Below are 21,731 nucleotides of genomic sequence, written 5' to 3' on the forward strand. Positions count from 1 at the left end.
TAATGCTTTCATCAGAAGCCTACTCTCCTTCACTCAACCATGACCACAGCGCTCCCTACCCCCGCTTTATTACTCTAAGAAGCAGTTGATAGCATTGACCATTCTGTTAACTTTTAATTTTTCTTTGCTCTTCTCCCTTCTCTCTCTAAAAAAACTATCCTGTTCCTTTTTCCTTCCTTTTGGCCTCTTCTTGCTCCTTGTTCCTCAGGCCTGCCAGGAGTGCCCTGGGAACCCAGTGCCCCATTTGGCTCTGGTATAGGCCTTTGGGACTTGGAATCCCTGACCTCTGTCCCTGACATGATGGCTTTGCTTTTTTAGATCCCAGCTTCTGCAGTGGAAATGCCTGGTTCAGCAGATGTCACAGGCTTAAATGTTCAGTTTGGCGCCTTGGAATTTGGATCAGAATCTTCTCTCTCTGAATTTGGATCAGCTGCAAGCAGTGAAAAGAGTAATCAGATTCCCATCAGCTTGTATTCGAAGTCTTTAAGGTACACAACCTCCCACTTCTCTGGTTTTGATTGAATTAAGTCTTGCTTGCAAGAAAATAGAGCCTAAGAAATTACCTGGTGAATATAATACATAAACCTGTGGTAATGGGCTTGTTTGTGTAGCCATCACCAGTATCTAATTCCAGAATTTTTCTTCCATCAACCTAAAAAGAAACCCTGTGCCTGTTAGCAGTCACTCCCAATTTCCCCCTCCCCTCATCCCCAGCAACCAGTAATCTGTCTTTGGATTTTCCTGTTCTGGACATTGCATAGACTCGTGCAATTTGTGGCCTTTTTTGGTCTGCCTTCTTCACTTGGCAATGTTTTCAAGGTTCATCTATGTCATAGCATGTATGCATTTTGTTTCTGAATATTGTGCAGACAAAATACCACATTTTGTTTATCCATTCATGAGTTGGTGGATGCTTGGGTTGTTCCCACTTTTGGGCTGTTATGAATCATGCTGCTGTGAACATTCAGTTACAGATTTTGTGTACTTTTGATTCTTTGGAAATATACCTAGGAACTGCTGGGTCATATGGTAACTCTTATATTTAAGGGAGCATCAAACTTATTCCATGGTGGGTGTACAGCATTTTACATTCCTATAAATAATTTTCGAGGGATGCAATTTTTCACAGCTTGCCAACACTTACTTTCTTTCAATGGACTATTTATAAATAGAGAAGTCCAGATTTTAGATTTTATTCTATTAGTTAAAATTACCACTTTCCAGAGCCCTAATCCTGATATTTGCTTAAGTTCCCTTTTAAAGATGGTCTCAGACATCTGGATTCCTTAAAACTATTTCCCTGCTTGTCAATTAAATTAGGTGGGTCTGGCTTTGGTGAGGAAGGAGGTGGGGTGGGGTGTCGTTTTGCATCTGCATTACATTGTTAATACATTTAAAGAATGCAGTAGTATTCATTTGTAGTTATAGACATGTTTATTTAATTTAGAATATGACAAAATGATGAAATAGTTCTACTTCATGAAGCCATACAAAGTGACACATTTATGTCTAATACCTTTTATTCTTTGTAGTGATTCTTTGAATACCACTCTACCAATGACCAATGCAGTACAGAACTCCACCTATACAACTTCAGTCATTACCTCCTCCAGTCTGACCAGCTCATCCCTGAGCTCCACTAGTCCAGTAACAACGTCTTCCTCCTATGACCAGAGTTCTGTGCATAACAGGATTGCATACCAAAGCTCTGTGAGTCCATCGGAGTCAACTCCAGGAACTGTCACGGTAAGTGGTCTTTCAGATTTTTTGTCCTATTTGGAGCTCAGTGTGTAGTGTGGGAAATTAAGATTTTTGGATGAAATTTTCTTTTAGAAATTAGCCAACCTTTTGAGTAGAATCTGTGTAGTTTGTTGAATTTGCTAATAGTGGGCATCTCATTTGAGACCAGCATTTTAAGTACCATCCACAGGGATGTGTGAATGAACCCAGAAGCTTAGTATAAGGATAGTATAAGGAGACACCCCAGATTGTTCATAGTGGTTTGGGTGGGGTAGGAGGGGACTAGAATCTTATCTGTAATATTTTAGTTTCTTGTAAGGCAAAGATGTTCAAATGTTATTGGTTGGTGAGAACTACTTTAAAAAGTGAACAAGGACATAAAAATATTAAAAACAGTTGAATTGGCCTAGCAGAAATTCGGGTACATTTTCTAAGTTTCCTTCTAAATGGATGATATTTACACATCTCTACTTCAGAGTTCTTTGTTATTGTTGTTGTTTTTAGCTCCCTTCTTTTTGTTTTTCACATTATATTTGATTTTTCTTCAAATATCCGGTGATTCCAGGCTGCCTATTTGACACTAAAAGGTTAACTAAAGGCTTTGGTTTGGGTTGTTGAATGTGTACTTTGATGTGGGACAGCATGGGTGGGCCATTTCTTTTGGGATAGGAAACTCTTTTGTTAGCCCCTTTGGGCCTTTTCTATTGAGCTTGTTTAGATTCTCCTGATACTGTTTCTAAGTCTCTTTTCTGTAGGACCTGTGCCTGTCTGTCAGTGTCATAAGAGCCTACCGGTAAAGGGAGGCTGCACTTGGATTGTTCATTTTGTCTACATTGATTTGATTCATCTTTTTTTTAATAGTGCCCTTGGCCATATGTTTTCCTTTTGATAGAGTTTAGAGCCTATGAGAAAAGGTGGGAGGGGGCATTCACTCTGCTGTGCAGAGGGTGGAGAGTGAGAGGGAAGAAGGGCATCTGATTCTGTGCAGTCTTTAAACAAATCCTCCTACATTTAGCCCTCACTCTACTCCCACTTCCAAACTTATTTGTTATTGGGAAATACTGAATTGCTTGGTATGGGTCTTCGTTTTCTGGTTTTTCATACTACTGGCTTAGGATTTAGTTTTATGAGGTCAGCTGAATCAGTTACCATTTTTTCGCCTGTATTTTTCTTTCTGGGTTTACATATTTAAAAAAAAAAACTATTCTTGATCTATCATTTTTAACAAGTTTATTCCTTTGCTTTCCAATATGGTAACCACTAGCCACATGTAGTATTTTATTTAAATTAAATAAACAATTATAAGTTCACTTTCTCAGACATACAAACCCTATTTTAATGCTCAATATCCAGATGTGGTTAGTGGCTACGATATAGAACCATGCGCACACAGAATATTTCCATTACTGCAGAACTTTTCTTTGGGCAGTGCTGGTCTGTACAGTTTCTAAAACGTCAATCAGAGTACGTGCTATTTAAGATTAAATCTTGGTTATCTCTGTGACATTTCAATTCCAGCTCTAACTTTACCTCTTGTTTTGCTTACACACATCACTGTTCATCTCTTTCTTGGCTGGCTCAACTAAAACCCCTATAGATTTCTGATTTTTCCTGACTATTTGATAATTTCTTTACTTTTGTTACTACTATTCTTTTCCCTAGAATTTCCCCACCACGAATAATGTGGCTCTTGTGTTGTCAGTTTGTCTAGTGTTTATGTTTTAAAAATGATTTTCAATGTGGAACGAATATTCCTTAGGTCTGATGGCTGTTGTTTCTTGTTCTCCTTCTCTGTTCTTTTTGTCTGGTGCAGTTTTGAGAAGCCTTTACATGTCAGGGTTTGTGCTGTTTAGGATGCATATGCTTGATACCTTCTGTGTATGTTTAGTGAGTAGCAACCCTACTTCAGAGGGAGGCAAAGGCGTAGAACTTTGCCTGCTCTCTACCCAGCTTTATAAATTGGTGAGACGTGTTGATATCCTTTCCCTGACTTTAACCTTTTAACTTATATATATATTTTTTTTTCCTAGCAGTTCTATTTTATTATTTACATTTCTTGTAAATAATCTCAAATTGTTTTAAGACTAAAATGTGTTGTAAATAACTTCATGCAGAAATTGTACAGGATTTGGATTAAAGTAGAGATAATGGTTATAAGGTTTGCCTTTTTCTTTAGTAGTTTTGACATTTGTAAGAAGGAGATTTCTGTTAGCTTCTTTCTCTCATCTAGGGACAGTGTCTGAGCCTTGTAGATTCCATTATCAATCTATGCCATGTCTCTCCTGCCTCAGTTTATGGGAGCAGAAGTTGTCCTGTGAGTTGGTCCTAGTGAAATGCCTTATGGTTAACAGACCAGTTGTTTTCATGTTCTCCTCTTTTGGAGACTTCCACACTGTCCTAAACCACTCTTTCTCCACCCAGTTCAGAAAAACCATGTTTCAAAGTAACACTTCTTTTTCTCTGAGAAGCATTTTGCTGTTACTATAAAATTCATCCCTCGTATGACAGTTCTCTTTATTATAATTTGAAACTTTTTCTTTCCTGCATGAGGGGTACTCAGGAGACAGAACATACAGGAGACAGAACGGCTTCCGATGATCTCGATGTAATGAGAGTTCATAAGTTCTTTATACTGCTTAAGTTTTAGGACTATTTCATTGCTCCCTGTGATTTGGGTCTTATGTTGTATCTTTATTACTTCCCTAAACACCCAATCTGATTTTCAGAAATGTCAGCTCCTTGGATTTATTAAGAATTTGTCGTATTGCCTCTTCTTTTATGAAAAGACAGAACAGGCCACCGTTCCTTGATTAGTTTGTATTTCATATGTTTGTGGATAAATCTCAAGTTATCATTCAATTTTGTGAGTTTAATTACTTTTTCTTCTCTTTCTTACAGAATGGACATGGTGGTGGTCGAAGTCAGCAGACAATAGACAGTAAGTGTATAAGTTAACCTTGTCATGGCTGGTGGAAACAGGCAACAACAAAAAAATGCGGTGGTGAAAACAATAGTTAATGGCTAAATGTGCAAAAATAGTCATTTAAAATTTTTTCTGATAGCTACTTCTGATTTATTGTTGGTACCCTTTCTTTGGCAGAGTTTAGAAGTTCAGCTGGAGATTCTTGAGTGACCAGGTTGTAGCTGGTGGTATTAGAAATGCCATAGCCACAGGAAGAAGGAGGGGATAGTCTCACATTCTGCCCTAGTCAGACTGCACCCAGAGTATGGTATTGATTTAAAAGATACTTTGCTCAGAGATACAGGTTCAAAGATGGTCAGAGGGCTCTCACTACAGTAATATGAAGGATTTTTAAAACAAGAATTGGTGTGCTAGTTCAAGAAAGAAAGACATGCTAATTGCCTACAGGTTCTGACACTATTGTTAGGAAGAGACGTAAAATGATGCTTACTGTAAACACTTGGGAGAAAATGATGGGACCCCCGCTCCCGCAATTCTAGTACAGCTCATTGGTCACCGGAGATGGTGCAGGTGAATCCCTTGTTAATTATTTCTTTCTTTTGTTCTTGGCTACCTTGTCTGTGATTATATATGATTGTTGTTAATCATTTAGTGAGGCCAATGGGTATTGGGTATGGAAACCAGAAAGACTCGTTTTATTTACAATTTTTTGGAGTGCGGACGTGGAATTTTACCAGACCAGGACTGGGCCTCAGTCAGAATTGAAATGACACATGTGATTTACTCAGTGTTAGTTTTGGTAATGCTGGGCTGCCAGAACTGTTTGGAGAGACATTGGTATCCCTGAGAATATTGAGTATCAGAAGAAGTGCTCATTCTACAGGCCATGGTGGCAAGTTTCTTTTGTCTGGATATGGGGTTGACAACACATAGAGGTGTTCTAGATTACTTGGAGATTTTAAATGAAATAATGAGATATGAAATATCTGGAAAATTGTGAATTTTAGTTAGGTTTTTATCCTCCCATATTCTCTTCTCCACCCATTCTCTCTCTCTTCACATACATACACTTGTTCTTTTGAGAAGCTTTTGATGGACCTGTTATTAATGTGTTCCAAGACCCAGGGAGGTAACTTTTGGGGTCTGAATTTTGAGTCAGGGACATCTGTGTTGTCGTCATCTGATTTCTATAAGAACAGGTGTCATATTTGGAATAGATTGTCAGTAAAAAGCAAGCCTCAGGAGTGTGAAGACTACTGTAAGAATTGACCGAGTTGTATGTTAACCCCATTGCTGCTTGTGCTTGTTTATGAATCATCCTTCCTTTTAGAAACTAATGTGTTTTCCACGGGGCTTCCAGGGAGTGCTGCAAGAGGTTAAAGGTTGCTTCTCCTTCCTAACTGGAAAAGACAATGATGCTTTATTTCCAAGCACATATCTGATTTGTATGTGTGGATGGCACTAAAACTGAGTCTTTTCTGCAGTTAGGATTGATCATACTCATGGACTTCTAGAAGCCTCATGTTCTCTGAGGTTATTTTGCTCAAGGACATGTGAAGGAAATGCTCACTGTGCCTTTGATAGTAGGTGTTGGACAGCAGGTGTATGTTTTTTCTGTAGGTTTTAGGCATATATAGCTTCACAGTGTATGTACCCTGGGCCATGACAAAATGCCCTAAATTGGCTGTGAGCTTTCACAAGATCATTCCAATGTGATAGAAGCAAAGACCTAACTCTTGGGTGGTGTCACCCACCAGATTCTCACTGCCCTTTGTGCCTTTCGAGGAAATTTTGCCTCACATTATAATTATGTATGTAAATTTCAGAGCCTCTTGCACTTTTTAGATGCACCTTAGGGTCAGGTTCCTTTAGTTGAGAGAAGTATCCCTACATCAAAGGACAGTTTATAATTATAAAGATGTCATTTCCTACTCTTTGCCTGAGTCCTGTGCATCTTACCATCACGTGTCCTTTTGATAAATCATTTCTGACAGAGAAAGAAACTGTCTGGTGACATGCTTGGGCATTTTCCATGGGGAATGTAACTTTACATATGTCTCAACTGAGCCTGACATGTCACAAGACATTGAGCATATTTCGGATATTCACCATTGGTTCTGGAGCTAAACCGATCTGTTTCTTACAGCTACTTCATCCGTTCCAGCTCCAAAGACAACAGACCCTCCCTCCGCCCTCCCATCTGTGGGCTCCCTACCCAGTACCACCTCCTGTACTACACTTCTACCTTCCGCATCCCAGCACACTGCCACTTTGCCCTCCTTGTCCCAGCCTGGTGACCTGTCCAGCAGTCCCCTTTCTCAGCTTAGCAGGTATGGGGAAAATATGGGGCCCAGAATGAGAAGTCCATTGGTACAAAGTCCTAGAGTTCTTATAGAAGACTCTTCCCATGAGCAAAACCCACAACCCATTTATTTCCTCTAGCATGGTGTTCTGGCCTTCTGCAATAATGCTCTAGGGTAGGTTTTGGCTGGGTGGGGTCATAGAGGCACCAGAGATGAAAACTCTGCATACTCGTAATGCCTCTGTTGTCACAGAGCACTGGGCCTCCTGGGAATGGGGTGGATGGAGTCAAGGGGTTGCTGCTACTCTTCTTTGACCCTCAGGAGGGTACCCCTAGCTGAGCCTCTCCTCCAGGCCTTGTCACTTTGATACAGGGTGAGAATGATGTTGGATTTCTCAGCACATCTGACTTGTATTTGTCATGGCTTCAAAGATCAAATTATTAAAACAGGGTGTAGAAGAATGGGTTTGTTTGGTCCTCACCCTGTGTCTTTCATGTAGAGTTCACCTCTTTCCCCCTTCTGGATTTGATGAGAATTCAGGCTCTGACTCTGGCATGTGGGGTTGAACATAGGAACTTTTCTTCCCTCACACACAGATTTAGTGGGGTCTCCAAGGCTGACAGTGTTCTTAGTGCAATCCTATTCTTACTTTTTCCAGTCTAAAGAGCAAATGATTATAGCTGACCGAAGGTGGCCCTGGAGGTTTTCCAGGCCAGGATATTCCAGATCTTCATGGCTAGTACCCTTTAGATCCTTCTATCCACCAGAACTCCTGGACTGGGTTGGGTTCCAAGGTGATGGGTGTGAGGCCCGGGCTTCCCCTGAAGGGGTGGGGCAAGCTTATACCTAGCCCATCTAGATGCGTGGGCCCCACTTCTGCGGAATGATTTCATGGGGTAGACGTGGTGCTCTTGTTTTGTCTTCTAGTTCACTCTCCAGCCATCAGAGCAGCCTCTCCTCTGCGCATGCTGCACTCTCCTCCAGCACATCACACACAGTAAGTGTCCTCTGGGCTCCCTCATCCACCACCCTGCTCAGTGAGCTTGGAGCTTAGTCACCTGTGATGGGCCTATAGTTTGTGGATTTTAAATATCTGAGATAATCTCAAATTGCTTGACAATAATGTCTCCATCTAAGTGCATGGTCTGAGCTGTTGATTTCTTAGGCACCATGGAAGATATCTTGCTTCCTTAAAAGTTCATGCCTCTGTGGAGGAATTGCTTCTCCAGACCTGATATGTGATGGGCAGGGCTGTCAGGTGGTGAGTTTGCTCCCCAAAACTTGCTAAGCTCCCTGTTCATTATAGGAGACCTTTCTGCCCAGCAGGGGTGATTTATTTTTGGGGATATGTTATTTGCACGTTCTTTCGAGCAAAGTGACATGGCTAACTTCAGCTTGGCCTCCACTAAAAGTCATCTTTAATCAAGAGCGTTTTTCCTGGATAACCCTCTCTTTCTTTGTAAGGCCTTTGTAGAGAGAACGCTTGAAGGGAAAAGGGAGAGCTTATGTGAGAGAATATTCTTCCTTTGCCATGTACACGTGCATATATCTCTCTCTCAGACTGTCAGCCCTGGCTCTTACCCCGGTCACTTTAACTGCATTCTAATTAACTGGTGGTCATGAGGACTTTCCTAGTTGTGACACTAGGTATTCTGTTCACTCTTACCTTGAGACATCTCAGGCCGTCTTCTCCATCTCAGAGTCAGAGGCTTTGGGTAGGTTGATATTGAAGAAGGAAGTTGAGTCTGGAAAGGCAAGAATGGAAGCACAGGTGAGCGCCAGCTGGAAGTCTGAATGTGCCAAAGAGTAAGCCTAGATGATGTTTATTGGAGTATGGCTTCTTGAGGTGTGAAACTGGTTTCAGTGGTAGGGCTCATTCTAGACTGTGATGTGTTGAGGAAAGAATGGTTGTGAAATGGCGAGGAGGCAGGGTAGTGGGAGGATAGTTAACTAAATGCTAGGAGAGACTTGAGCATAAGGATCAGTGGAAAGAAAGGTGCCTGAAAAGAACAAAATCTCTCGCTCCTGGAGACTGGAGGCTACCGGCAAGGCTGGAGTGGGTGGGTCCCCAAGCAGAGAGGGAGGTTTTGGGTACAGGTGAATGGGGAAGTCAGGAAGTTGGGGAAATTTGTTTCTTCTGAAGAAGAGATCAAGTTATTTGCTGCAGAATGAGGTGATGGAAAAGGGTCAGTTCTATCCTTCCATCACAATCTAGCTACCACTGTGGCTTTCAAGCTCTACTTTTCCAAGTGAAGTGTTATGTATAGTTCTTTGTCATAAAACACACAGAGCACCATCTTCATAGTAGAGTACATGTAGATACCTCTGCTCACCTGCCTGTGCCCCCTGTTTAGCCAGCTGGAGTTGTGAGCTGCCTCCGTTGTGAGCACTAGATAGCTGGCTTCCTATTCTCTGGGCACTGGTGTGTTGGAGCCCGATGCTCTTGTTTTCATGGGTTAGCTGCACTCTGTGTTTTAGTAAGAAAACCCAAAGCATACAATCCAAACAGTCTTAGCCAGAATTGCCTTGTCCAGGGAGTCCTACACTTTGTCAGTGTGACAGAATTGCCTGCCACATTGCTAACATAGTTAAAAGATTCATTAATGAAAGGTGTAAAAATGTAAAACGATATATATTGAAAAGTTTTTCTGTCATCTGTGTGGTTCTTCCTATTTCCTTGATTGTGAGTTTTTTTTTAACCTATAATAGAAAACGCATACACGTAGTCATTTTCCTTTTGCCTTTTTTTTTTCTATAATATAAGTGGGAGTATTCCATAGTGTCCTTCAACATCCCTCCACCCAATATATCTTTGAGATGTTTCTATGTTGAAACACAGAGCACTTTTTTCCAGAGCTCTCCTGCATTACATTATTTAATCAGTCCTCCGCTGGTAGAACTTTAGGGCCATTTTTAGTCTTGATACTACAGTGTTCATTTGATAGCCTTCTAAATATGTCATTTCATTATGCAGCAATATCTAGAGAGTAAATTCTAGATGTGTAACTCCTAGGCATTTGTCATTTTATATAAATTGCCAAATTGCTCTGCACAGTGGTTTTAACCTTTTACTCTCACTGCCAATGAATGAAATGTCCTATTTCCCTACTGCCTCCTGAAATGGTGTTATCGAATATTTGTATTTTTCCAGTGTGTTAATAGAAAAATGATCTGTCAGTGTAATTTTTAATTGAACAAGTTTGGCCATGTTTTTATATATTGGAAGCCATTATATTTCCTTTTTGGTGAGCTATTTATTTTATTTATTTTTAATTTAATTTTATTATTAGTTTCAAGTATACAGTACATTGGTTAGACATTTATAGTTACAAAATGATCCCCCTAATGGCTCTTTCTCTCCTCTTACTCCACCTAGCCATTACATTAAAAGCTATTTATTTTGTTTGTTCATTTTTCTCTCAGGTTCTTGGCGTCTGTTTCTAGGAACTCTGTGTTCAGGAGACTAATAAGTAGCCCTTTATGATGGGAGGTGCAGATATTTTCTATAGGTTTGTCACTTAATAAATATACATATTTTTTATTTTTATATAATTAGATGTATCAGTCCCACTTTCATCGCTATCATATTTAGGTTTTTCCCACTTTAAAGTTATGAAGGAAATCTCAGTGTTGTCCCCTCCCTTCATGTCCTCGTGGAAGGTTTGGTGCCGCTGTGATTTTCTGGGTCCATACTGAGTTGCTGGTTGCACAGTGCAATTGGATGGTCTGAGAAGCCATTTAAATGTTGGAGGCCTGTTACGCCAGCAGCTTCTTGCCCTAACAAATTTGGGAGATGAGGTGTAGCTGGAGGTAGGAGAGGCTTGCTGGAGGACTCTTGAGTTCCTTTTAGCAAACCAGGAATGAGTTCTCTAGCAAGTGGCTCTTGATGGTCAACCTGGACCTGTGCAGAGTACGGAGTGATCTAGGCAGGGCAGGCCAGTACAGCCTTCGCCCTGCTCCTGGAGCTTTTTTCACCCTCGTTCTGTCCATCCAGGCTGAAGGAACAGGAGTCCTGGGGAGCCCCAAGAGACCATGATTTTAGCTGTCTTTACTTTGCTGCACTATTTCTGGATGGTAGGACCCTAAGGCTAGTGCTCAGGTGGGTAGGGCAGCCTGTGGGGCAGGGACCTTGCACAGAGCTATTAGTGAGATGGGAGGCAGAGCATGTGCTGGTCCCCTTTCTCCTGGGCTTTTCCTATTCTTTGGCTTCTCCTCTAGGAGTTTCCAGGCTTCTTTATTCTGCACACATTTTGGTTTAGAGGCGGGTCTCAGTCTTATAGAGCCTCTGTCTCCCTCTTTGGGCCCTCCTTTGCCCAACCAGGTACATCTCTTTCACCTACCCCTCAGCTCTTGGAGCCCTTCCTGGCACCTTATTACTAACTAGAGTTGAGTAGCGAGGCAGGATTCCTGAAACTTCGGCTCTTCAGAGCTTCCTGCTGTGTTCTGCCCTTCCTTCCTAGGTGGATTTTGTCAAGTAGGCATAGGGGCAGGCCATACCCTTCTAGGTAAGCCCTGGTGGCCTGCAAAGTGTCACCTGGTTCTTGAGCAAAGGCCTCTCTTGGCCACCTGTGACTTCCAGATCAGAGTGGTTAAGAAGCCTAATAGAAGGACATCTCCAGAAGGCTATGACCTGGGCTGGGCTCTTCTTCTGAGACTATTGTTAATTTTCCCGAGACTACTTGCTTTTCTGTGACGTGGATTCCCACCTCATATTCAGATGGTCTGTGTTCTTCGAAGGTTTACTTGAGATTTTTGTGCCTTGTTTCAGATACCAGAGCATGAGCAACTGTAAGAATTTTTAGGATGGTTTTGGTAATAAAGTTCAATTTAAATAGTTTTGATACTTAGCTTATGAATTGTGTCCCGATGGCCTAACCTACCTGCAGTGTGAGCGGCCACAGTGAGCACTAAGCACAGAGCCCCTCACGCCAGTCTTTAAGACCGCAGGCCCAGATGCCTGGCCAGGTTCTCTTGCACTCTCATGCTTTGCCTCCAGATCCATGTGTCTTGGCTTTTTTATTTTGCCAGCATGCCAGTGTAGAGAGCACCCCTTCCCTCCAGTCTTCGGCCACCTTCTCAACGGCAGCAACCTCCGCCTCGAGCGCCACGTCCTCAGGGCTCAGCTTGCCGAGCAGCATGAACACAGGGAGCAGCCTCTGCTTGGGTGGGACCACCGTGAGTGCCCCCAGCAGCAGTACCAGGACCACGCCCTTGGTTACCTCAGGTGAGTATCCAGAGGCATTTCCCACCTAGCCCCAGCCTCTTGAAGGTACACACTTGGCTTCCTAGGAGGATGCCCAGAGGTGGGCAGGGCACGGTGGGCAACCACGCACATACAGTCTCTCTCCAGCCCTGCCATTGCTTGTTTGTCCTGTTTGTTCCACTGCCCTCTTGGGCCTGGCCCTTCCAGTGCTGATGTGGGGTGGGTGAAATTGGTCATCTGGGTGGACTCCCCTGGGTAGAATTCCTGGCAGCCTTTGTGCTTATAGCTCCCCAGTCTTTTCTGTCCTCGCTTATTTCCAGAGATGCAATGAATGACATGGTGACATGAAGGAGCAGGTATCATTGGTTCCTTCTGGTCATTTTGTGTGGTTGATTGCCTGTCAGCCAGACCTGGGTAGTCTGTGTGGGCCAAGCAAACTGGTTTGGCAGAAACTGCTAAAACCCACCTTTGACATGGTTTGTCCCTCTCCTGGCACTGCCTGGCCAGCCTTCTGTTCTGAGGAGGCAGATTGTTCCTCATGTTAGGTTTGTTCAGTGCAGTGTGACCTTTAGGGAGTATGTAGGGGGCAGCGTTTCTGTCTGGGCATGGAATCTTCTGACATCGAAACAGCCTGAATGTAGGGCACATGCTCTCTGTCTTCTCACTTCCTAGGATGGCCCTCTGTAACTCTCAGCTGCTGCCCTTCCCTCTTGGCTGTGATCCCATTTGGGGCAGCACTGTGACAGTGAACTCAGCACCCTCCACACCCCTATAATAGCTGAGGAATTTCATTCTTTGTGGTGGCTACTTCACTTTGTTCGATTTTTGTTTTTACAGGCAAAGCACCTCCCAACCTGCCTCAGGGGGTGCCTCCACTGCTGCACAACCAGTACCTCGTGGGCCCTGGGGGACTGCTTCCTGCCTATCCGGTGAGCATACGGTGGAGCTCCTGGCCAAGCCCCGACTGCCCTGGCCTCAGGGGCTGGCACCTGGCAGGGTAGGGAGGGGTTGTGGGGCTGTGGGTTGCTGCCACTCAGACCCCTGGTATTTCTCCCCCATCTAGACTCCATCAAGGCGGGGTATATTCTCACAGCAGGTCATTCAGGTCCCCTTCCTGAGTGTGTTCTATTCCCCTAGCCTTGTTTAGGCTCCCACATGAGCCTAGGCTTCTCAAGGGATAGTGTGTGGTCTCTAACCCCCTTTTTGGTTCTCACACAGATCTATGGCTATGAAGAGCTCCAGATGCTGCAGTCACGGCTGCCAATGGTGAGTGGGATATGGTGATGGGACGGATTTAGGCTCTTGTACAGATCCTTCCTTCCTTGGCTTTGATTGTCATGCTGCCTTGGCTTTCAGAACTCTCACCACCACTGAGGAAACCATTTCCATTTGGTGTTTGAGCCTGGTGTGACTGCAGCTTGGGCATATGAGTGTCCTGAGCTTATCCCTGGGGGACTTAAGGACCAATGGGACCTGGGGCCCCCGCAGGCAGAGCCTCTACTAAATGTGGGGTCATTCTCTTTCCTCAGTCCCTTCCCCCTCTTTATTTATTTATTTTTTTAAGAAGAACCATCCGACACAAGATACGGGGTTGCTTGCCTACCCTTCGAGTTTTTATAGTCTCCTTTGAAGTGCCATTCAGTGTCTTTGACTTCTGAAGGTGGCCATTGGTAATCCTCATGATGCACCATTGCTCTTGTTCACAGCTGAGCGAGCGGCTAGAGCCGATAGTCTTTAAAGACCTTTTTGGGTCTGGTCTGTCATCACTGTTTGTAAGAATGTTGGTCCCAGGTTCTCTCTGGTTGCTGCTGCCTCACTCTGAGGCCAGTGCTGCCTTTTTATTGTGACCCTTGCTTTGAGAATGAGGCACTAGGCCTTCTCTGAGATGGCCACGTGAACAGGACTACAGTGGAGAAGGGCTGTGGAAGGGAGGCATGCACCTGCTCTGACAGCCTGCAGGCTTCTGCATCACCACTCTTTTCTTGCTCTGGTGTTTCCCAGATTCCTGATAATTTTCAGCAGCCCAGGGCATCTGTCTATCACATTACTGGGACGTAAAAAGCTGTTTGGACACTGGTGTCCCCTCTACTGGATATGGTCTTTGCTATTCCCTGGGGAAGATGTTTTCTCCTCAGATGTCCTTCCTCAGACTCCTCGCCATTGATGGTGTCCCTCCCACCCCCACCCCCCACCTGGCCACAGAGAGGTCAGGGAGCTGCAGCTATCACCTTTACCTTCATCTCCACCGCTCCCTCCACCCAGGCCCTGTGGCTGAAGCTCTTGTCTTAGGAGAACTCTTGTCCATTGGCTGAAGTATTTCCAGAGGCAGAGGCTGATAGCTGAGCAGATCTTCTCCCATGTGCAAACCAGCAGCCAATTACACTGCTGGTAAAGGGGCTACTGGACTCTCTAGCTGTTGTCCACATCCCCAGAGGATCCAGAAAGGATGTCGAAGACATGATGGCAGATTTCTAGGGTGGTCAACAAAACTTAGGGTCTCTGGGGATGCCCAAGCCTTAGGGCTCTGTGGGGAAACTGAAAGTGGAGCTGGTCCCCCAGATACTCATGAAACCTCATGGACATCTGGCCTAGGAGCCCCAGAGCATCAGAGATGGAATGTAAGAGGTAGTCCTAAGTGAGTCTGCATGTGGGTCCTGTTAAGACCCCTAGGAGTGGTTCATTGGGATCCCAGCCCTTAGAGTCATCTGCCTTTATTCCTTTTTCATTCTGTGCCTTAGATGAAATACTCTTTGGGTCTGCCTTATGAGATACACAGTGCTTTTATTTTCCCATTTGGTCATTTCTTGGCCTCTTTGGCACTTTTGTGCCCAGTTCTTTTCTTCTGTGAAAGAGCTCCCCCTCCTGGGCTTTCTCTAGGCCTGTCCCCGGTTGCGTTCCTACTAGCTCTGTGCTTTCCTAGTCCTGCCTCTTCCTGGGTTTCTGGGCTGAGGATGCTGCAAGTTTCGTGGAGGTTACCTGGAGACGAGGCTGAAGGAGGGTGTATAGGAGCCATTCCCAGTCACGATGGCTCTTGTCTGATTGTGACCAAGCACTGCTGCCCATGAGGAAAGCAGGAGTGCTTTCCCTTGGCTCAGAGGCCAGGGTGCAGGATGTCTTGGATTGCAAAGCCCTAGGTGGCGAGTAAGGGTCAAGGCTGGCCTCCGTTTTTCCACAGAGCTCCAGTGTTTTGCCCTGCTGGTTTCCACACTTTTGGTTCCTGTGTGGTGTCAGTGTTGCCAGGGGAGAGCGGGTAGTGAGAGGCAGGTTTGACACATTAGCTCCTGTACTTGTGCCTACCTGACATTGCTGCCCTGACTCCTGTTAAACCCTTGGGCATCTCTGCTCCTGCTGATTCCTTTTCAGGTTTCTACCATCCAGTCAGCTTTCCTAGCTCCTCCTTAGAATCTCACACAGGAAGAGCCAAAAGAGCTGGTTCGGCCTGTGGCATTCACCAGTATCCATTTTCAGTGTAAAATGGATGTGTGAGATGGGGCCTCCAGTGGCCCTGCTTGTGAATGATTGAGGGATCAGTTAGTGTGTCTGCATGCTGCGTGCTGTGTGGTTGCCATATTGTACGACCCTGGATGGGTACCGTTTACTTTGAATTCTCTGTGAAGCCTGCCCTCTGGAAGTGTGCATGTGATGTCCCTGCAGTCTGGCGTTTCCTGGCAGTGTGGCATCACATGGAGCACCTGTGCTGCCTGTTGGGCCTGCTCTCCTGGGAGTGAGGCGAGGCCATTCTGCTTATTAGCCTCCCTGGTTTCTCTTAGGATTACTACGGAATTCCCTTTGCTACACCCACAGCCCTTGCCAGCCGAGATGGGAGCCTCACTAATAACCCATATTCAGGTTAGTCTGTTCAGGGGATTGGGGAAGGGGGAGTGAGGGGCAGTGGACTGTTTCTGTAGCTAATCCCAGGCATCTGGAAATAGAAGAAGAAGAACTGAGAGGCCTGCTAGCTTCCCATTGTTGAGTGGGCAGCCAGACCTATTCCTGTTCAAAGGACCCAGCCTGGCTTTTTTCCTGGTTGGATAAGGGGCAGTGATTGGAGTCAATGCTCCTCTTCTAGGTGATGTCACAAAGTTTGGCCGAGGTGACTCTGCATCCCCCGCACCTCCTACCACACTGGCTCAGGCACAGCAGAGCCAATCCCAGGCCCACCACACAGCCCAGCAGCCCTTCCTGAATCCTGCATTGCCACCTGGCTACAGCTACACTGGCCTCCCCTACTACACAGGCGTGCCCAGTGCCTTTCAATATGGGCCCACCATGTTTGTGAGTATTTGTTGGGGGGAGGGGGGTTGTTATTCCAGCTCTGGGAGCAGAAGCAGGGAGGGAGGGAGATGACAGTACTTAAAGTCTCAACTGGCCTTCGGGAATGTTTTAGGCTTGGGGTAAGGTTGCTTTCCTATTTTTAGATTCAGCATGTGTTAACACAGGTCCCTTGTGATTTTGCCACCTCAGAGCTGGGGAGGAGGTACCTGATCTGCTACTCCCTGCCCTGTTCCTAAACTAATGCCTCTCTTGCTTGTCCTACCAGGTCCCTCCGGCCTCAGCCAAGCAGCATGGTGTGAACCTCAGCACCCCTACCACCCCTTTCCAGCAAGCCAGTGGTTATGGCCAGCACAGTTATAGCACAGGTGAGGGGTGCCCTCAGCACGGAAAGATATGGGTAGGACAGGCTTGCCTAGCTTACACATGCCTCTTGTGCCCTGCCATGCTAGGTTATGATGACCTGACCCAGGGGACAGCAGCGGGAGACTACAGCAAGGGTGGCTATGGTGGATCATCACAGGCACAAAACAAGTCTGCAGGTTCTGGGCCTGGCAAAGGTAGTGTCTACCCTCCTTTCTAGGATGGAGGCCTAGAGTAGTTGTCTTCTCTCTGACTCCTTCTCAGGCAAGGCTACCCCAGAGTGCCCCTGGAGGTGGGGGAGGCTAGAACTGGGGCCAACTGCTTGTGGGAACAACTGCTTTTTCTCCTAGGAGTGTCTGTGTCTTCAAGCACCACTGGCCTACCTGATATGACTGGTTCTGTCTACAACAAGACTCAGGTGAGGGAGGAACAAGGTGGGTGCGTAGGTTGGTGTGAGGTGCAACCCAAGCTGGCCCTCACCGTTGTCTCTGTCTCGCAGACTTTTGACAAGCAGGGATTTCATGCAGGGACCCCTCCACCGTTCAGCCTGCCCTCGGCCTTGGGCTCTACTGGGCCCCTGGCCCCTGGAGCAGCCCCTGGTTATGTGCCCCCACCATTCTTGCACATCCTGCACGCCCACCAGCAGCCTCACTCACAGCTGTTACACCATCACCTTCCACAGGATGCCCAGGTGAGCCCAGTGATGGAGGTAGCCACCCTGCCCTCGGTTGGGGGTTCTGCTCCAACCTTGACAGCCTTCTCTCCTCCTCAGAGTGGCTCGGGTCAACGCAGCCAGCCCAGCTCCCTGCAGCCCAAGTCGCAAGCCTCCAAACCTGCCTACGGCAACTCTCCATACTGGACAAACTGAACCCTGAAGAGAGGGGTGGGCTGAGGCGGGGCTTACCCTGGGCAGGAGAACACCTGGAGCCCAGTTCTGGGAGCCCAGTTCCCTTTCCTAGAATTCCTGAGACGTGTAACTGTGTCAGCCGAGCCTCTGTGGGGAGCCTGCCTCCCAGACTCGCTATTGTATGTAATGTATTTATGTATGTATTTGTAAATGTGATAGAAGTCTTGGGGAGGGGGTTGGCTAGAGGGGGGTACAGCTGCTACTCTTAGGTCTGTTCTCCCCACTCACGCTCCTTCTCATTGTAGCAAAATAAGGCCCCTCCCCACTTCTGCCTTCAGGCCTTCTACAGAGCCCCTCAGCCAGCAAGCTGCTAGGGGCAGTGTCTGGAAGGGCTGGTTTAAGGCAGCTGGGTAATGGGGTCAGGTACCAATGAAGAATCACGACTTATCTCGCGCCCTTGTAAACCATTATTTGAGTTTTCGTCCCTGTGTAATTACTTTATCCTAGCCCTCTCTTTTTGAGAAACTGGTCCTCTTGTCATTTGTCATGTCCCCTTTCTGCCAAATCTTAATCTGGGAATAGCAGAGATATCCCCCCTGCTCAACATGAAAGTGGCACCTGTCTGTCTTCATGTAGAGCAGGGGCATCTGCTTCTGGTCTGGTGTTGTCCCCAGAGACTTGCCTTCATCTGGCTGCCATTTTAATAATCTGAATTTGTGCTCAGAGATGTTCAGCCAGTCAGTTCCGCTTTTAAAAAAATCAAAGATATGCTCCATGAGAGCACGTCTCCATGCAAAGGCTCCTTTATTCCAGTTGTCCTGAACCAGGTGGGCGACTGCTTCAGGGGTTTTCTCTTTTGCCCAAACTCCACCTAATAAAATTCTGAGAGCATGCACGGTCTCTGTGTGGTCTGACTAAAGAATAGCTCAGGGCGGAGGCTGTCTCAATTATGGTTCCAGGGACTCTTGGACTTCAGAGGGCTGAAGCAGAGCTCATGTGGTCGGTCTGATAGCAGGTTATGAGGGCTTAAATTAATATCCTTTCTTTGCTGGGCCCCTTGCTTGCCTTGGTCCCAAACAGCATCCACAGAGTGAAAAAGTAAATGATACAGCTGAAAAGACAGCAAACCCTCCTGATAGTCCACAGTGCTTATCAAAGTTAACTTTGCTTTTCTTGCAGCTCCATAACAAACTTACGGGCTAGGCAGTCTCTTACAGGGCCCGGTCAACAGGAATACCAGGGCAGGGTAATTTCTTTTTCAAAGGAGCAAAGGTAAGAACTGCGAGTACGGTTCTAGGCCTGTGAGTTTGAACAGCTGAACATTTGCTCTTCATCAACCAAATACAACCTTCATTGACATTGAAGGGGTTGTTGTGGTGGAATAGGTAACTAGTGAGTCCAGGTAGTATAAAGTAGGAAAGTGGGTCCTGGGCTAAGTCTCAACTCCAGAGAGCCCCATGTAACCATTCATCTGGGACCAGAATTCTGACTTCCCCTAAGCTAGTCCAGTTCCTCCTCCTCCTAGGCCACCAGTCAGGGAGGAGCCAGGGCCTATGTGTCTGGCAGGAGGCTAGTCTCCCCACTTGTCGGTGGCACAGCTGCTCCAATCTGACAAGGCAGCTCAGGCCTGGAGGTGTTTGCCTGAGGCATAATAGATAGCCTCTTATCTCAGTCCTAAATAAGACTAGGCTAAATAAGCAAACAAAATGAGTGTAGTAGCTTCAAGTCAAGTATTGGTCATGTAGGTATGCCAGAATCAGCCCAGGGTCCCAGTCTTTACCTTTTCTTTCACTTCTAAAATTAATGGTCCTTTCATCAGATGGGACATGTACTGCTGTTAAGCCACAGCTTGGGATCCTGACCAGGAAAAAAGGTAAGAATCCACAACTGAAAACGAAATAGGAACTTTTAAACTATGTGATCTGCCTGATCTCTGCTTTTAGCAGCAGGAAGTTCAGAAGATAGTGACGGTGAAAACTTATCCCTAAGGAGGGCAGTGGATTACCCCTCCATCCCCTTCCAGTGACCTACTTGTATTGGAAGTTTGTACCCTATTTCAGAATTAAGGTTAACAAAAAGGCTGTATACTTAATAGCCTTTCTTAAAAGTTAATAAGGACTGAGAATGATTGTTCTGCAAGGTGAGCAGAATGTCATAAAAGGCAGGTCCAACAAGATCTGGGTTTTTTTGTTGTTGTTGTTTAATTTTTCAGCTGAGTCCTGGGCATAATCTGCAAGGGAAAAGTGGAAATACTGAGACCATCTTTTAGTTTTAACACGAGAAAAAAAAGAAGAGGGTCATCCCATGGGGAAGTAGCAATACAGGTATATTTTATTTCACATTTTATTAGTAGACAGATGGGCAGAAAAAGACAAAATAAACCACTAAAGGGGAAGTTCAACACAAAATGCATCAGATAATCTTTTCTCATAAGTTAAACTGAAGAAAAACATCTACAATTTCAGCTAAGAAAACTATTAAAGTCAGGTGTGTCCTGCTGGTTTCAGAATAGTTGAAAATTGCATCTGAATCTTTTTGTAAATGTAAACTTTTATCAGGATGGGAGGGGTGGAGAGTTAATTTTCAGTGGAGAACTACACATTTCCCCCTTCAATCTCTGTATATATGTCCCCAAAATAAGGAAACCAGCAAATAAAGAAGCAAATAATTAAGAGAAAAGAAGGGACTACAAAAAAAAGTTTGGCTAATAGAAAAGAACTCTGGAATGATATGAAATAAAAAGGGGAAGACTCTGAGAAGCAACAACGGAATCATGATAATATACTTTCTCCACCCAGCCTCAAAAAAAACACAGACCTGAAGAGCACCCAGAGAGGTCTCCACTAGAATCAAAAGGAATCTTAAAATGCAGGATTTTGACCAAACGATCAGCACAACTGTATTCTTAAGATTCTGGCCTGAGCCTGAGATCTCCACTCCTAAAAATAAAAAAGTTACATGCTCAAGTTTCCTTGTGTTCTCAGGACAGAGCTCTGGAACCAGTATCTGGGTTTTACAGGTTAGTGTGAACTATCTGAATGTCCACCTGTTGGCAAATAAACAAACACACCGCAGTCTTTTCTGGAACTGATTGTACTCTTATCAGAGGCAAACCCAGCCCTCAATAGTAACACCCAAAAGGGCTGAGAGGTATGACCACCTGGCTCTCTGGCTCCCTGAGTCAATGTGCAACAGAGGCCAACAGGGCCTAATGGGACGGGGCTGAGCAGCATAGCACCTCCCACAATGCCAAGGTGCCTGGCCTGCCCTGGGAGAGAAATGCTTTAGCAGTAAGGGTAAAGAAAATCTTAATTTTAGGACTCCAATAGAGTAAGACCAAAGTACTGGCTGTAAACTGTGTGTGTGTCACAGGGTGGGGTGGTGAGATATCAGAGCATTATGAGACTGGGCTCCAGAAGATTGCCAGTTATTTGGAAGCATTACTTAAGCGTGGGGAGTAAAAAGCTAGTTCCGACATCCTTCTCTGAGAGTGTGCAGTCAGTGTTATGTCACACAAATAACTGCTCTGTTTTCTGAATATGGGGTTACTAGATTCAGGGGTACAAGTAGCCCTGGCCCCTTGGGGATTGGATATATTCTGGGACCAGGCTAAACAACATCCCATATGAACCATAGCACGTTAAATGTTCTCAATGCCAGACCAATTTTATAGAGGCCAGAGAGGGTCACTGGGAATTAGTCAGCAAACGTTTGGAGAGTTTGAAGAGTGAATGAAAACCCTGAGATCAGAAAGGAAGGAGAAGCTAAGGAAGCAAGCATCACCTACTCTGTCCTAGGATCCATCCTACCCTGTCCCTCATCAAACCTTTTGCTCTTTCTGAGCTATAAGATCTGAAGAAAGGAGTTGACACTAGTGCGCAGGGATACGAAGTAGGATTGTAGTCAGTCTTTGCTGTATTTTCCTTCTAAAACCTATTTTTGCATAATGATTTTCCCCACTGAAAGAACACTGCCCTCCGATGAACTGGCCCTGCTCCCATAAGAAACAAAAATCACTGCCAAGTTCTGAAGTATCTGGTTGGTGAAGGCGGATGGATCTTAGTATTGATTGAAGTAACA

At 45.3% G+C, this 21,731-nt stretch overlaps 1 protein-coding gene and 1 non-coding gene across 12 annotated transcripts in view; both read left to right on the forward strand.

Moving 5' to 3' along the window:
* The window catches only part of UBAP2 (ubiquitin associated protein 2), a 99,830-nt gene that overhangs the window by 74,953 nt on the left and 3,146 nt on the right, over positions 1 to 21,731 (forward strand). For 4 of the 11 annotated variants that reach the window (XM_039875555.1, XM_039875553.1, XM_039875554.1 and 1 more), the window contains 14 exons: positions 319 to 488; positions 1,533 to 1,746; positions 4,639 to 4,678; positions 6,810 to 6,993; positions 7,894 to 7,963; positions 11,995 to 12,190; positions 13,007 to 13,098; positions 13,388 to 13,435; positions 15,940 to 16,018; positions 16,239 to 16,444; positions 16,710 to 17,001; positions 17,155 to 17,222; positions 17,304 to 17,495; positions 17,577 to 18,544. In XM_039875555.1, the coding sequence (XP_039731489.1) occupies positions 319 to 488; positions 1,533 to 1,746; positions 4,639 to 4,678; positions 6,810 to 6,993; positions 7,894 to 7,963; positions 11,995 to 12,190; positions 13,007 to 13,098; positions 13,388 to 13,435; positions 15,940 to 16,018; positions 16,239 to 16,444; positions 16,710 to 17,001; positions 17,155 to 17,222; positions 17,304 to 17,495; positions 17,577 to 17,672 (1,947 nt within the window). In that variant the 3' untranslated portion in view covers positions 17,673 to 18,544. Of the gene's footprint in view, positions 1 to 318; positions 489 to 1,532; positions 1,747 to 4,638; positions 4,679 to 6,809; positions 6,994 to 7,893; positions 7,964 to 11,994; positions 12,191 to 13,006; positions 13,099 to 13,387; positions 13,436 to 15,939; positions 16,019 to 16,238; positions 16,445 to 16,709; positions 17,002 to 17,154; positions 17,223 to 17,303; positions 17,496 to 17,576; positions 18,545 to 18,830; positions 20,618 to 21,731 lie in introns of those variants that run through there. The other 7 variants (XR_005655557.1, XR_005655559.1, XR_005655558.1 and 4 more) reach the window with 7 other exon arrangements.
* LOC120613010 (small nucleolar RNA SNORD121A) lies at positions 6,064 to 6,145 on the forward strand. The gene has a single exon (XR_005655592.1). It is a non-coding gene; the product is annotated as a small nucleolar RNA SNORD121A (small nucleolar RNA).

Source organism: Pteropus medius, unplaced genomic scaffold, assembly GCF_902729225.1.
Source record: "Pteropus medius unplaced genomic scaffold, Ma_sr-lr_union100, whole genome shotgun sequence".
NCBI classification, from domain to species: domain Eukaryota; kingdom Metazoa; phylum Chordata; class Mammalia; order Chiroptera; family Pteropodidae; genus Pteropus; species Pteropus medius.